This window comes from Triticum urartu, chromosome 2 (genome assembly GCF_003073215.2).
Source record: "Triticum urartu cultivar G1812 chromosome 2, Tu2.1, whole genome shotgun sequence".
Classification (NCBI taxonomy): domain Eukaryota; kingdom Viridiplantae; phylum Streptophyta; class Magnoliopsida; order Poales; family Poaceae; genus Triticum; species Triticum urartu.
Genome location: NC_053023.1, coordinates 669901678 through 669917285, shown reverse-complemented (window position 1 = coordinate 669917285; position 15608 = coordinate 669901678). Strand labels below are relative to the sequence as shown.

The window sequence follows — 15608 nt, the reverse complement described above, 5'->3', positions numbered from 1 at the left end:
TGGTGTAAGTAAAACCTTGTTTCTTCACAGTTGTAGACATAGGAGGATGATTAGGTTCAATCTCTCTTGCTAAACAATATGCATCTGTGAGTGATTGTGGTCTTAATGGCCTGATTTGAAACTTAATTCCATCTCTTAAACCATTCACATAACATCTGACAAACCACATCTCTCCTAGCTCAAGATTTCCTTCTTGTACTTCTGCCATCAAATCTTCAAATTCTTTAGTGTAAGCTGATACTGTATTGTTGATTTGTTTCAGACTAGTAAACTTTTCTGTTAGATCATAAGTCCCCTGTTTAGAAAACCTTTTTACCACTTCAGCTCCAAATTGTTTCCAGTTCAACTGTTTATTTAAGAGACAAGACCTTCTCAACCAAGTATCTGCTTCATCAATAATGTACATCTGAGCTAGAGATACTTTATACTCTTCAGGTGCCCCAGACATTTGGAAATATTTGTTGCATTGCCTTATGCAGCCTACAGGATATGTGCCAGAAAATCTAGGGAAAACCAGCTTAGGCCCTCTAGTAATAGATTTCATGAACTGAGCTTGCATGTCATGTTCATATGTTTTATAGTACCCCTTCCATAACTGCATATCCCTGTTCTGTTGATATATTTGATTGAATGCAGGAGTATATTCCTTGTTTCTGCCTGTTACTGGAGTTCCCATCTGACTAGCTGCGTCTTGTCTGCCCTGGTTATGGAATCCAGGAGGAACTGCTGGTCTATTAGTCCTGATAGGAGGTAAGTTGTGGAGCTGCATATCTTCTAATTGCTTTGATTTTTCCTTTTCTGTTGCTAGTTGTTTCCTCAGTTGCTCCATTCTCGCTCCATGTTCTTGATTTTGTTCCTGATGAAGCGTAGGAGACCTCACTACCTCTGCTGAACTGGACGGTCGGTCAAGGTTTTGTGTTGCTTGGCTTGATTTTACCAGAGAGGTCAGCACATTACTGATGGCAGATAATTGTTTGCCAAGATCCGAGACCACTTGTTCTATTGTGCCCACGGTTTTTTCAATTTCTCCTTGCTTAGAGTCGATGGACTGCACCTCGTCTTGCAACTTGGATACCTGAACTTGCATCTCCATGCTGTCCTTCTGTAAAACTGCAAAATCATCATCAATTGCTAGCACCTCTTGCAGATCTGCATCTTCTATTGCCTTGGCTCTCTCCATCTCCTTGATCCAAGGTGTGGGTATGGAATTTTACCTCTGGATCACCAGGAACCCTTCCCCAAACCTCGAATCCTGCCGCCGTCGCGATCCACGCCTCCTTGGCACACGGATCAACGCTGGAACACGGAATTTTACCGCTCAAGCAGTGTGCTCGAACAACCGCTTCCGCTTGGCCGATCTGTGCCTGAATTCTCGCCGCCGCCAGCATCACCCAACCGGTCCCCCCCCCCCCGCCAATGCCACCAGAAAATCCTGCCGCCGTCACTGCTCACGAAGAAGGGTGGGAATCACCGATCTGGAAAAAAATTCCCCATCGGAGCATGAATCTGCCGAAGAACTATGGCTCATGATACCATTTGTTAGGACCGATCTATACCTATGCGAATTTAGCGAGTAAATCAAGAGGATTTGGTGCTGGGAAAGTCTCAGATCTGTATATATTTGCTATTGATTTAATGTTGGAGTATATCGCAAGCCATCGAGGCGAGTCTGGAAAAGAGAGAGATGATTCACGCCAACCACATCCCGACTGGTTATATAGGCGAATAGTTACCGACATGTGAAAAGTAACAGTAATTACTGTATAACGGTACATTAAGGGAATCAACGGCTCACGACGAAGCGATATTGCGAGGAGGCCTCCCGATCGTTGGATAACTGAATCTTATCGACACCTGCAGGTTCAGGCCTGACAGTCCGTCCCCTGGCCTCGGCGAAGACGGTGTCGAGGAGGGAGGGCGCGCGGGGCGGCTGGTGGGGTAGGCGGCATTGCGGCCGCCGGGAGGGCATCGCGGCTGAGGCACGCGCTGCGACGCTGTGGGGGGGGGTGTTGCCTGCCGTGCCATTGCGACAGAGGAAGAGGAGATGGAAGAAGCAGCGAGAAGCCCAAGTTTTTTGTTTTCTGTTTTTTGGAGAGAGGGAGAGAGGCCTGATATCACGGATCATTTCATTACTTACGCATTGAGTCTGAGTCTGAGTTAGGCCCGTCGTGGAGGTGAGGCCTGTGACACTGAAAACTGTGAAGCCCAAAAGGACGAAAACATGTTTTTTTTCTTCTTGCAATCGTTGAGAAATACTCCCTCCTATCCTTTTTACTCTGCATATTAGGTTTGGCTAAAGTCAATCTCATCCAACTTTGATCAAGTTTATACAAAAAATTATTAACATTCACATAACAACACATTTATTATTAGATCCATCTCGGAATATATTTTCATATTATATTTATTAGATGTTATAGATGTTAATATTTTCTAATATAAATTTGGTCAAACTTAGCAAACTTTGACTTCAGATAAAGCTAATATGCGGAGTAAAAAGGACCGGAGGGAGTATTGGTTTTTTGACTTGTTCATTCAATAGTTCTACACAGAGATACACTGAATAAAATGCATGACCCGCAAAGGCATTCTTGGTTCCAGGGGCGGCCCAGCTAGTGCCGTACATCTAATAGGAATTTTGATCAGATTTGTAGCCCTATACAGGCTCAGCCATAGGCGTGCTCACTCAGCCCCATGCCTCTCAGCCCACATGGCTTCTATTTCTCATAAAACAAAAAGCCCACATAGCTTCTCAGCCCACCGAACTCCGAGGACGCACGAATCGCCAAAGGAATCAATCGCTAGTGTCTTCCTTTTTTAGGGCAAAAAATCGCTAGTGTTTTCATCTCTCGCCTGATGCCCGGTCGATCAGAACGTTCCTGCGCCGCCCCACGCATTTCCTGCTCGACAGATCGGACGTCTGGACCTACTACTCCGTTTCGAATTATTTGTCACAGGTATAAATGTATATAGATGTATTTTAGTTCTAGATATACCCATTTCTGCGACGAGTAATTTGGAACGGAGGAAGCACTCTCTAGATCATCTCGCATCATAGGGGCAGCCCTCCTATTTATTTACTTTTTGACAGCAGGAGCAGCCCTCCTATTTCTCCTCCTGTTCTGCTCCATCTCCGCGACTAGTTGGACAGATAAATAAGGTATCTCTTGTTGGTCGTATCAACTAATTGTCCATAGTTCTTTTGTATGAGACAAAATCAACGAGTTGATGATATTAAATTGAACTACGTTAGTCAACTTTTGTTTCATTATAACTACCTTCATTCCAAAATATTAGACGTTTTGGTAGGCTACTAGATTGAATTGCGCTAGTCAACTTTCATTTCATTTTTACTACCTTCATTCCTACATATTAGACGTTTTGGTAGGCTACTAGCCTGTGAGGAATTCTTTTTCAAGTTAGTGTTCGTTAGCGTATTTATAGCCGCTTAGTTTTAGCCCTAGGCTTCATAAAATTCTGGCTCCGCCTCTGCTTGGCTCCACAAGGGGGGAACAGAAAAAGGCAATGGCGCCGTTGGTATTCATAGGAAACTGGATGAGGAAGAAGATTTCGGCATCCCGAACAAAAGAGCTTGATGTATTTTTCAAATTTCTGTAAGAATATTTTTGTAAGGTTTGTGGTTATAAAAGAAGAAGAAACAGCAACCCTTTTGACCGGCAAATGCTCTTCTTTTTCTTTGCATCGTGGCACGATGTCGCTGGAGCCGTGTCAAAAGCATTCGTACGGGTCTCTCTCAGAAAAAAAAATGTATTCAGGGTCACGGTCACGGTCAAGGTCAAGCCATCCATTCATTTTCCACAGCCCACAGGGTAAGGCAAGGCGCCCCTCCTCCCAAACAAAGTCCAAAGCCACCAGAGCCCAGTCGCGCGTGCCGTCTTCTCTCCGTCGTCGCCACCTCGGTCTGCCATGATAGCGCCAAGTACCAACCGCCCGTCAAAATGAAAATGTATGTTCATCCAGGACGAATTTGGTTCATTTTTGGATGCATACAGGACAGGTGCCGTCTTCTCACACATTTGTCACGCCTAATTCATGGGAACTTACCCCTCTGCAAATGAAAAACTCTGTATGTCACACAGAAATTTTACAAGGAACGCAAGACTTCAGCATGATTCGTATCTCAAGTTTCGGTGAAAATGAAATCCCAGTGGTGTAAATTTAGCTGAGTCATTTCTTGACCTACAAACAGGTCGAAAATAGGGGTGTACTAGATAGATATGGAGAAAGAAAAAAACTAGCCAACAGTTCCCTGGTATAACCCTACTATGAGTTTCTACGACTAGCAGCTAAACACAATTGAACAGATCATTACTATGAAAGACCTAACATGAGAGGTCGCCGGACGGGAGTAGAATGATCTCCATACTTTCATCCTTGGCAATTCCATCATGGCCCGAACTCAACTGCGCATCGAAAATCATCTCCCCGCGGCAGCTCAAGTCTCGAAGCAAAGGAAGTAGAGGCTCTTCTTCTTCACTCTTCAGAACAGAGTGTTGTTTCATCAGTCTTCTCAGCGCTTCAAGTTCAACCGCAACCTCAATCATCCTCGGCCTCTCTTCACCTCTCAGCCTCAAGCATCGCAAAGCCAGCTGCGCGACCGTTTTGACATGCCGCATTCCAGCTTCCTCGGCCACTTGAGAGTCTACAATCTTCAGCAACTGGTTCTGATGGAACATCGTGCTAAAATGCATCGCTAGGCTTCTCACCTCGTCCATCTGTCCGCCACATATTGGTTTCTCCCTTGTCAGTAGCTCGATGAGCACCACACCGAAGCTGTAGACGTCGCTTTTCTCGGTCAGCTGGCTTGTCTGGAAGTACTCAGGGTCCATGTACCCTAGTGTGCCCTGCACCAAGGTCGTCACATGGGTCTGATCGCGGGGTATCGGCCTTGACGCGCCGAAATCGGACACCTTTGCGGTGAAGCTTGTGTCAAGAAGTATGTTCGATGACTTGACGTCTCTGTGGACGATTGGCGTCTTTGCAGCCAAGTGCAAGTATGCAAGTGCCGATGCTGTTTCAACTGCAATCCTCAGGCGGTCCTCCCACGACATCGGGATTGATGTATTGTGAAGATGATGAAAAAGGGCCCCGTTGGTGATAAATTCATAGACCAATAAGGGAACTTCTGCCTCGAGACAGCAGCCTAGTAGCTGAACCACATTCTTGTGGGTCACTTGTGAAAGAATGACCAGCTCATTCACGAATTGCTCCACCTGGCTCTGATCAACCCGCTGCGACCTTTTGACTGCTACAACCGTTTGATCCGATAATATACCTTTGTAGACTGTCCCGAATCCACCTCTGCCAACAATATTGCTATCGCTGAATTTGTTGGTTGCCTTGTCAAGCTCACCTGAGGTAAATATCCGCAGCGGTGCCTTCCGAGAAAGCATCTGCTGCTTCAGTAACACACCACCATTCTGCATAAAATATCTCTGTCTTTTCTTTGCAAGCTTTCTCCTCTTAAAAAGACAGTGAGTCCAGAAACTGAAAACAAGGAGAAGCAGTAGCAGAGCTAGTCCCACAACTGCAAAGGCACAGTAAAACTCGGAGGATTATTTATTTGGTCAAGCATTAATCTAACTCAACATGCCTCCTGTACAGTGTAAACATCCATCGCATGACAAAGCAGTGAGATAGGGCTTCAGAAACTTGCCTATTGAAATCTGCAGCGTGCCAATTCCATTGCAGCCACTTCCATCCTTTCGGCCATTACCACTCATCCCTGATGGGCAAGTACAGTTGAAACCGCCCTTCACGTTGATGCAGCTATGTGTGCATGGATTTCCAAGGAAGCACTCATCGATATCTTGCCGACAGTCACATGGAACCAAACAGATATCAGATATGGGTAGTTCTTGCCGATTATTAAGCTGGAAAACAAAAACTGAGGAAACAAAAAAAGTCAGAAAATATAAGCACATACGTGTTCATTACCTTGGCATCCACCAGGCCCTTGCAGGTATGGGTTCCCCTGAAACCCGTTGGTACAATTGCAGCGATATCCAATCCCATTAGACGAGTTATAGCAGTAAGAATTCTCCTTGCAAGCATATGATGCAGAGCGGCTTGCCTCCTCACAGCTGCCACCATCTATGGACCACTCAAGAACAACATGCCGGTACTGAGGAGGGCTTTTATTTGAGTTGTTCATGATCTTCAGGTCAGCAGTAGCGAAAGCATAGGAGTTCTGCTCCACGATGAACGCCTCAGCACATGCTGAAGTATACTTGCTGAGGCTGGCAGTTATGTTTATGTTTGTGAAATCTGAATACAGCTTCTTCAACCCCTTTGGCACTGGTGCTTGGCAGCAAGCCACACCAGAGCAAGCACCATCGACGATGCTATTATTAGAGCAAAAAGAAGCGCAGCCACCGCTGTAACCACCACTGGTACCATTCACCAGCATGGCCACCATATTACAGCCGACAGCGGTGAACTTGTTCCTTGTATCGGAGAAGGTGAAGTTTGTCCCCTCAAGGCTGAAGCTAGCAAAGTTCCCTCTGCACTGCGGGGAACGGGAAGCGGCACTAGCCAGGATGGTCACATAACCATCCAGCAAGGAGATGTTGAGAATACTAATTGAGTTGTTGCCTATGGGAAGCCTAGGACCAGATGAAGTACAATTGATCTCGAACCCTTGAGCTGGGGAGGGGCTCTGGCCATGGACACCAAAAGGATAAGGGATAGAGATGTTGGAACTTGAGCATGCAGAGGTACTCAATTCCATAGAATGAACAAAGAATGGAGAGAAGCATGTGAGGAGGAGCCATGGCAGGAGAGGAAAGGGAAGCAACTCCTTCTCCATTGGTCTTCGGAAACAAACGGTAGGCTCAAACGCCTATTTATCAATAGTTTCTCAGGAAACCGAGAGGAAGAACCACTAGCAAACACTTGCCCGTGGTTCTCTGGTACTCTACCGTGGTACACTCTAATTTTCTCTTGTAGGACAATACTGGGGCATCGTTTTCTCATCTTATTGTGGTCTAGTTTCTGTAGTGGGGCACCGTTTTCTCATCTTATTGTGGTCTAGTTTCTGTAGTGGGGCACCGTTTTCTCAACTTATTGTGGTCTAGTTTCTAGTTTCTGTAGTGGAAGCCAAGAAGGTGATCTATTCGAGACTCACAGCCACAAACAGGCTTCAGCTAAGATGTGCCGATGTGGACTTGTCCCATTAACTAATAAGCACGACCATATTCCCTGTTATCATTTTCCCCTTCCCCTTTCCATCTCATTTCCTTCCCTGAAGTCAAGTGGATGCTTCAAGCAAACACAGGGTACCAGAGGGGATGCTTTAAACTGCTGGCCTTTGTCTGTACATATACACCAAATATCAAATAATATCATGCAGACCATTGCTCATGGGTATCATTGATTGATTTCACCACCTGATAGGTGACAGGCCACCTAAAAGTTCAGATGAAAGTATGCAGGCCTACGAGTAGTAGTACTTGTCTTCTCGTCAAGTAGTTTGGATTCACCAAGTTCAGTCGATGCCTGAACCTAAACAACCAAACCTCATGCCCGGTCTACCTAGATGGTAAAAAAGAGGACAGTAGATGATCAGGATCCATTGCCCCTGCCATCCAGCCAGCAGGAGGGCAATCCACAAACGGAACTGCAGAGGAAACAGGTAGTAGCAGTTTTTTTTCAGAAGAAGAGCGAGTGGCAGATTCAGATATAGGTAGTGCCAAAATTCTAGGGTTCTAGACTCTTACCTCGCCGCCCATGTCGCCAGGCACGGCGGCTCCGGGCTCCGCCTCCCCGCGCAACCTCCAGTCCAGCTTATCACCGCCCATATGAGCCTCCCAGTCCCAAGGTCGCGTTGCTCGGGACGCTGGGCGGCTGGCGGAGTGGGCAGGAGTGCGTCTGCCGGCACCGGGGAGGGTGCGCATGCGAGCGGTGAGGTGGCTGCCGTGCTTTCCCCTGCCATTGCGGCGGCGGAGGAGGTGGGAGAAGCGGCGAGTGGCGAGGGTGAGGAGTCCTGGTTTCCGGAGGACAGAGAGGAGGCTGAAGCGGTCTGGAAAGAAATGCTGAAACTGTAAAGAAGAAACAAGGCAAAGGCTTGCCATTACATTAATTAAGAGAGAAGGTTTGTAATAAAGTCCAACAGAAGGCAAGAAAAAAGCCATCACTATCGCGGCATTGCATAACCCAAGTGCTTAGCGCCCCGACCACCCACAAACGAATTTCTTCTTCGATGTTGCGTAGTCGAAGGTGTCACGGTGTTTCGACTTGCCTGACAAATCATTCGTGTTAGTGACACAGACCCTTAATGGAGGTGAACTGAGTCGTGACAGTACCATATTACAGATTTCGGGCTTATATGTAAAGGGATTCGGCAAGGGAAACCCCCTAGGTTATCAAGGGGGTTGGGACTTGGAGAGAAAAGGAAAATACTTTTACAAACAGTCACATGGTACTCGGGTAATTAGCCGTAGCAAAGAACACGAAATTCCAAATGTTACTCTATGCTTTAAAAACGACAAGATCGGACACGCCTGTCACTTTCATGTGTTTGCTGCTCTACACAAACACAGACTCGTGGTCTTTTACAACTTCCAACCGATTCAACCTAGGTATATTTTACAGATCGTTTGTGTTGTTAGTGGCACATGCCCTTCATGGAGGTGAACTAAGCCGTGACACTACCGTGTTACACCAGCAATGGAAATGGAACTTTGCGAAATTTCGGGCTTATATATAAGGGCCTGTTCGGTTGACAGGGAAAATGGAAAGGTTTGACAGGGATTGGCAGGGATTACATCCTCTACAAGTCAAAACCTCCTTCAATCCACCCCAATCTCCCTGTGAGGAGGTGTAACCGAACAAAGCCTAAAAGGGATTCGAAGGGGATTCGACAAGGGAAAAACACTAGGTTATCAAGGGGGCTGGGACTTGAAGAGGAAAGGAAAGTATTTTACTCACAGTCACATGGTAATTAGCCACAGCAACAAACACAAAATTTCAAATGTCGCTCTATGTTTTAACAGCAAGATCAGACACGTCCGCCACTTCCAGGTATTTGCTGCTCTACACAAACACAGACTAGTGGTATTTACATCTACCAACTGATTCGGCCTAGGTATATTTTACAGAAAGATGTAGGGAATGTAATAACCACATTTTTTGCATTCTTTGTAATAACCACTTGGTCCCACCTTGCACGGGGGACAGACAGATATAAAATACCATGGCAGCTTCAAACAAGAAAAATACAACAAACGACGACGACGATGGCAACAATGCCAGCAACACAGCACTGCAGATTCTGTAATAGTAACTATTGACATACTGAGGTCGATAAGGTTGCCCGGAAAGCTTTGATTGTGTTCACAACATTTGAAGCCGCTCTTCTGTGTATCACACACTAACCTACATATGCTTCTGTACAGGTGAAGCAATGACTCCAAAGTCTGGATATAAACTTCTACATATAACATAGTACTATTGACCTGTTGGGCTGTTGGCTATGTATGTAATGTAACAACATATGTAAACTATGTAGATACATGATCAAACACAAAAGTCAGCACCTTCACAGTACAAAAGAGAGAGGTGGCCAGTTCCGAACGTTGGCCACCACTCTGGTTGCCCCTTTGTTGAAGAAAGCTCCTTCCATCAGATTGCCCAGCCAAGGCTTCGGCATCTGAACACAAAAACAGTTTTCGGTCTTCACACCAGCCACCGGACGGACAGTCAGAGATCAACAACGGTTTTGATGTATCGACAGTTTGGGACTTTGGGAAATGTACATACAACAGCTGCAAGCCTGAGCCAGGTCAAGCCATGCCAACCATTCGTACTACCAGCATAGCCAAAAGACCTACGGTGGATCCCGTACCGCAGGACTGGCCTTTCTAGCACGGTGAGCAAGAGCATGGGACGGCCTGCCAACTGCTTCCATTATCCTACTGAACACAACCTTTGCAGGGACACATGTGACCAGCGGAATTGCTTCGTCTGATTTCAATAGACCACCCAGAACATCGCTGCGCCTATGTGCCTTTGCCTGGCCACCTTCTCTGTGAGGCTTTTTCCCAATGGAAATGGATGAAACGGGTCTGGTTTTCTGGCTTGGTGAGCTTGCTTTCTTGAAGCCAGAGGGCTTCTTTTGAGATTTCTGAGAAAATGGCCTCCGCACACTGGTGGTGCTTTTCTTTGCATGCTTGACCCCCTGCTCATCGGTGGCATTGCCATCTAAGGTTGCTCGTGATGAATTCAAACGTGGGACTCTGGGCATAGCAGTCCTTCTGCCTGTTGGCCAAGCAGGTGGTGCTGCTGTGCTATTTTCCAGAACAGGATCACTGCCCAAAATAAGCCTGTCCATTGAACCTTCTTCAAGAATTCCAACTTGGATAGGGTGTCCAACAATAGCTTTACCATCCAGTCTGCTCATCAAAGAAACCAATGGGACATGCTCGCCTTGATAGTTAGCCTGTACCTTCAGGTCAACATTAAACAACACCGGCCCAATGTAACCAAGATGTGAGCCATGATTTTGTTGATACAATGAAGATCCTTCCCCACATGCCTTCTGACCAATAGAGGTTATCTGATTGCCATTTTTATTTAGCAAAGAGGTCTTGCAAGAAATTTCACAGTCGTTGAAAGAAGTGTAACTTCGTCCAATATCTCTGATAGGTTCTGAAGATAAGGGATAATCTTTACCATAGTATCTGTTAACGCCTGAATGATTCGCGGCCTTGTCAACCAAATCTGCTTCATCACGATCACAATCCAACCTTTCTTGGTTCTCAGGAAAACTTTGACCAAACGGTTGATGGCTTGACGCATCAATAATCTCAACTTTAGAGTCACCTTTATTGGTCATTTTGAGCAGCCCCTTCATGAAACTACTTGAGCTATCTAATGACAGATTTTCATCCGCCTTCCCCATTGGTCTCTTCACTGCAGTGCGCCGGTTGCGTTTACCTTTCATATGCCACTGGGAAACACCTAACTCAGGAGAACCATCCTCACCTAGTAAGACGTTTTGTTGAGGAATAAGAGTAGAAAAGTTCATCTCATCATCGTCATCAATATCATTTGCATGCCTTGACTTATTAAAAGCCTGGAGGGAATTAGGATCACATGCATCTGATTCAGGGGATTGTACCTTAGCATACCCTGCCAATAATATCAACAAAGGGAAAACGATCAAGTAAGGACAAATATCCAGTAAGAAATGTACGGAAGTCACTGGAATCAAGCATCATAAGTTCAAGACAAAGGTGGAGGTTGTATGTTATTGTAGCAAAACACAAACATGATCAAGTATACTTAGCATATCTCAAAGCACAGAGTTTAATCAACAAACTTCCATAAAAGAAGTGCACCAACAAAATAGATGTACACGGCACTAGGTAGCATAGTAGAAATGAGCTGTACACGATTTTTGCAACAGTTCAGCCCCACACTCACGCATAACTAAATAATTGCATGATCGGCAATAATTGATCCTACAACATCCCTACAATATCATTAGGCATCAATATTTGACAACCTAAGCAGGAGCATGATTATTTATTGTTGTGTCTTACAAAATCAAAATCCAAAGAAGAGGCATGTAGCAATGAGGCACTTACTTTGCAGAAGTTCAGCATCATCTTCTGTCTCAGTATCTGAACATAAACTCATTGAAGGATCAGATTCATGCTTCTCAACGAAGTCCGGAAATGTTTGCTCTTCGAGAAGAGTATCCTCCTGCTTTAGGTAAGTTTCCGTCTCACGATGAGCTTCTGTTAATATTGTTTCCTTAACAGGTATGAAGTCACGGCTATGTGCATCACCAGAATCAGCAGACAGGTATGTGGCACTTCTTTTGGCCTGACAGATAGCAGGCAAAGGATCCTTACCTCCTTCAACTACAACAGTTCCAGAATCATCATTGCACTGAAAAGGGCGAGGAAATTTGACGCTACTCTGTACAACTTGAGCAAGTGGCCTGCATCTATCATGTTTTTTGACAACAGATGCTTCAAAAACAGCTTCCACTAATCTTCTCTTTTTCAGGGCTGTATTTTTCTCACCGCTCTCTACATTTGATCCTTCTTGCGTATGTCCTGAACTGGAAAAGCCATTGACGTAATTACTGAGAGTGTTCCCTGAAGCTTCCAGAGCAAGAGATCCTGACAAGTTTCTTTTTGAACCAGCATGAATAAACTTTTCTTCACACTCTTTTGTTTTACCAAGGAGAACAGAGTTGTCCCCTTTCTGTTTTTTACTCTTTTTGCTTTTATAACGAGTAGTGCTGAGATCTACGCGTTGCTGAGATGCTGAGCTTTGCAAATGCAACTGAGGTTCCTGGACGTTGTTTCTTGAGTAATATTCTGAAGGGAAGTCGTCAAACTCCCTCCCTGTGTCAGCAAGGAGGGTACTGCAGCTGTCATCTGCCCTGAAACCTTGGTTCTGGTACTTCAATGCAAGCTGCTTTCTTTCCAATTCAAGAGCATGAAGAATAGCATCTTCTCTACGAGCATATTTTTCTCTTCTCTTTACAGGAGTTCCTTGAAAAGCCATTGCCTTCTCAATACAAGCATCAAACTCTCCACATCTAAATTCCTTGACACGTTTTGATTTCTCCAGGTTATACCAGTCACTGACAAAGAGAGGAAACAGAAAGAATCAGAAATCAAACTGTAAGCTCTGTTGAAAGCCAAATCATTAACAGGTAATACTGAGTACTCTGTGCAATCAGCAGTTTGCCTGTTATCATTGTGAATTAAACACTCACTTGAAACTAATTCTTTAACATTCTTATGTACTTACTCTTAGATGGAGAAATACTTTCATACTTGGGATCTACGAATAAGTAGAAGAATAAACAAGAATCTGATCCATTTAATAGTGACTAGAAAACTACTACATAAATAAAATCATCTAAGCAAGAAATTAGTCAGTGAAACTTGTAAGAAAATGTAATCTGATAAGGCTATGTGTACCCCAACCACAATCGTTGTTGATCGACTGTATGAGCGTGCTATTTGTGCACCACAAGTTGATGTAGAAAACGAACCCTAAGAATCAGAGATGTCTACAAGCCAAAGTCCTTTCAAAAATTTGATTAGGAAGGTGACAAGATGATGCATTCGTGCCCGATTGCAGTCTGCTGGACATGAAGAAGTCCAACGTATCCACGACTTTGATTGTGTACGATCACAGCAGAAGCAGCTAAAGCGAACCTGACTTTAGCATAGTCACGTAAAAAAGAAACACGTATGTGTGCATGCATATGAGAAAGAGGCTTAGTTGTGCATGTGCATGAGGTTGAATAAAAATGTTTTCTAATCAGAAATATAGATAGTTATGGGTGCAGCTATCTAAAAGGAAATATGAGACCTGGTCGGTTTGAATAGAACAAGATTTTGTTGCCTTTTATTTCAACGGTCATGACCACCCGATCTATCAAGAGTGACGCATACAAGGGTTCTTACATGGAATTGCATGAGTTTGGATGGGGTCCACCAAGCAGGAACTGGTGGTGAGATTTAATTGGCAAGAGAGTTTATTTTAGAGATTGTTTCTGTTGGTATTTATCACGAGTTTTTATCAGTGTGGCCAGCTTGGTGGCAAGGTTAAGAGTGTTGGGCACACACTATAACTAGCCAGGCCGGTTAATGCATATTTTTCATGAGGTCGCGAATAAAAGCAGAAAACGCCCATGTCGGGGATGACTAAATACCGTGCTTCTGCGCCGCCTTATGTTTAAGGTTTCAAACTGAGTTTTGAGGTTGGTTGAGCACTTTGGTGCAACGGAAATCTACATGCTTCGCTTCTTGCATGGTTTTTCAAGGACAAAGAATCTTTCTTTGCTTTTCCAGTGCCTATCTAGTTCTTCTTTTTTTCTCTACCAATTCATCCACCAATCCTTTTTTCCACTTCGTTATAGAGCTTGTTGCCAAGGATTCATAGATTGGTTTACCAGCTATATATTATCTCTAGTTAAAAAAAATCAAGAATTACATCAGACTACAATATTCAAATTCAATACACCATAAATCCAATAGACAGAATCACAGAACATACAAAATAAAAGGCTAAACTAATGTATTTACCACAATGCTCTTAAGACTATCCCAAAAACTGCCACTGCCATGGAAGAATCCAATCAGTACATCAACTTTTGTTTCATACTTTAGTCATCTTTTATTTCATGCAACGCCCATTCCAAGACTGGCACGCGTGTTTTATTTCAGCCTAGCACTTGCATTTGTTGCCCATTTATTAATCTAGAGTGAGTAATTGCCGAAATAACATCCAATCATTTATTCAAACATGTGGAAGTCGCAGTATCTATAAAAGTTTGTTCCCATGATTAAAATACCCCGTTTGTTGATCTAATAGCGTTTGGAATGGCAACCCAAAGGAATTTCATATGATTTTTGGAGGGTTATAATCCTTTAGAATTTTTCCTGTGTTGGTCGTTTGATTCATAGGATCGAATCTTATAGGAATTTTTCCTAAGGAATAATGTCTACTACATTTCATTGGAAATCCAGCATCCACTCCAACCTCATCTTACAGTTCTTTGTTTTTCCTGTGAAATCAAATACTCTATGCTAATCCTACAGGATTCAAAAAAGTGGGCATGCCACTCCAATCCTGTATTTTTCTATTCCTACATTTTTTGAATCCTGCAAACCCTATAGGATTCAAGTGGGCATGCCACTCCAATCCTGTATTTTTCCTATTCCTATGTATTGTGAATCCTGTGAATCAAAAAGTGCCTAAGTATCCCCATGTCATTCCTGAACCAAACAAATCCTTATCTAATGAATAGCTGAGAATCAACTAACCCTAGGTCAATCTCTTATCTTAATCTAGATAAATTAGGGCAAAAAATACATAGAAGAGGGAATGGTAGGAAAGCTTACATGCTAGCATCCTCGCGGCCGAGTAGCTTGACCGGAGTCCCCGTCCTGGGCGTCACCACCTGCGACGCCGCGAGCTCCTCCTGCCCGACTATCCTCCCGGGCCACCAGGACCCGTTCCGCCGCCGCACCCAGACGATGGTCCCCGGCGAGCAGTCTGAGATTCCGCCTCCATCCACCTCCCCTTGCCCCTCTCCTCCTCCTCCCTCTCCCCCCGAGCTCCGCCCCATGGCGACCAGGCCGCCACCAAACCTAACCTAATACTCAGGGGCGGATCTACAGGGCGTGCGGCACGCTGGTGGGATTAACTTAGCCGCTGGCTGAAGCCAACTCGCGCGGGATTGGGACGTCGGCGGTCGGCGGTGAAGGGCCGGCCGGCGGTAGAGCTAGGGCACGGTCAAGGCGGTCTTTTTTCTTTTTCTTTTTTTCCTTGAGGGAAGAAGGGCACACGGTCTGAACTCGGAAAGACAGAGCCAAAGGTCCAAACGTGTGTTTAGGTGTTTTGTCAGGTGCTCAGCTAGACCAGTTGACGGACCGATGAGGAGGGCCAAGTCGGTCGAAAAATAAAATAAAAACTGACATGTGGGCCCAAGACGATTTTTTTTTTGCAGAAACTTATGGGAGCTTTATTGACTTAGTAGCATGTAATTACAATCAGCCCTGAGGCTGTTAACTAGGAAAGGAGGGCAGTCCTCAAGCCAGCACTCCGAAACC

The 15608-nt window shown here is 44.7% G+C and overlaps 2 protein-coding genes across 2 annotated transcripts; both read right to left on the bottom strand.

Moving 5' to 3' along the window:
* Positions 1-4152: 4152 nt before the first annotated feature.
* LOC125539612 (wall-associated receptor kinase 3-like) lies at positions 4153-8076 on the bottom strand. Its single transcript, XM_048703108.1, has 4 exons — positions 7740-8076; positions 5959-7639; positions 5678-5830; positions 4153-5548 (listed from the first exon to the last, which is right to left on the bottom strand). Exons 2-4 carry the CDS (start codon positions 6827-6829, stop codon positions 4344-4346), a joined length of 2229 nt encoding a protein of 742 aa, XP_048559065.1. The 5' UTR covers positions 6830-7639; positions 7740-8076; the 3' UTR covers positions 4153-4343.
* Positions 8077-9284: 1208 nt separating this feature from the next.
* Positions 9285-15380, bottom strand: LOC125539611 (uncharacterized protein At1g51745-like). Its single transcript, XM_048703106.1, has 3 exons — positions 14898-15380; positions 11610-12622; positions 9285-11151 (listed from the first exon to the last, which is right to left on the bottom strand). The coding sequence occupies exons 1-3, from the start codon at positions 15122-15124 to the stop codon at positions 9848-9850; spliced, it is 2544 nt and encodes an 847-aa protein (XP_048559063.1). The 5' UTR covers positions 15125-15380; the 3' UTR covers positions 9285-9847.
* Positions 15381-15608: the final 228 nt, after the last annotated feature.

What these genes read in the sequence shown, in the direction of transcription:
- LOC125539612 (XM_048703108.1), bottom strand. Translation starts at nt 6,829, where the DNA reads ATGGAGAAGGAGTTGCTTCCCTTTCCTCTCCTGCCATGGCTCCTCCTC. An exon ending in AGGGCCTGGTGGATGCCAAG is followed by an intron (nt 5,831 to 5,958) that starts GTAATGAACACG and finishes ACTGTCGGCAAG; the next exon opens with ATATCGATGAGTGCTTCCTT. An exon ending in CACGCTGCAGATTTCAATAG is followed by an intron (nt 5,549 to 5,677) that starts GCAAGTTTCTGA and finishes GTGCCTTTGCAG; the next exon opens with TTGTGGGACTAGCTCTGCTA.
- LOC125539611 (XM_048703106.1), bottom strand. Translation starts at nt 15,124, where the DNA reads ATGGGGCGGAGCTCGGGGGGAGAGGGAGGAGGAGGAGAGGGGCAAGGG. An exon ending in GGCCGCGAGGATGCTAGCAT is followed by an intron (nt 12,623 to 14,897) that starts GTAAGCTTTCCT and finishes TCTCTTTGTCAG; the next exon opens with TGACTGGTATAACCTGGAGA. An exon ending in TGATGCTGAACTTCTGCAAA is followed by an intron (nt 11,152 to 11,609) that starts GTAAGTGCCTCA and finishes TATTATTGGCAG; the next exon opens with GGTATGCTAAGGTACAATCC.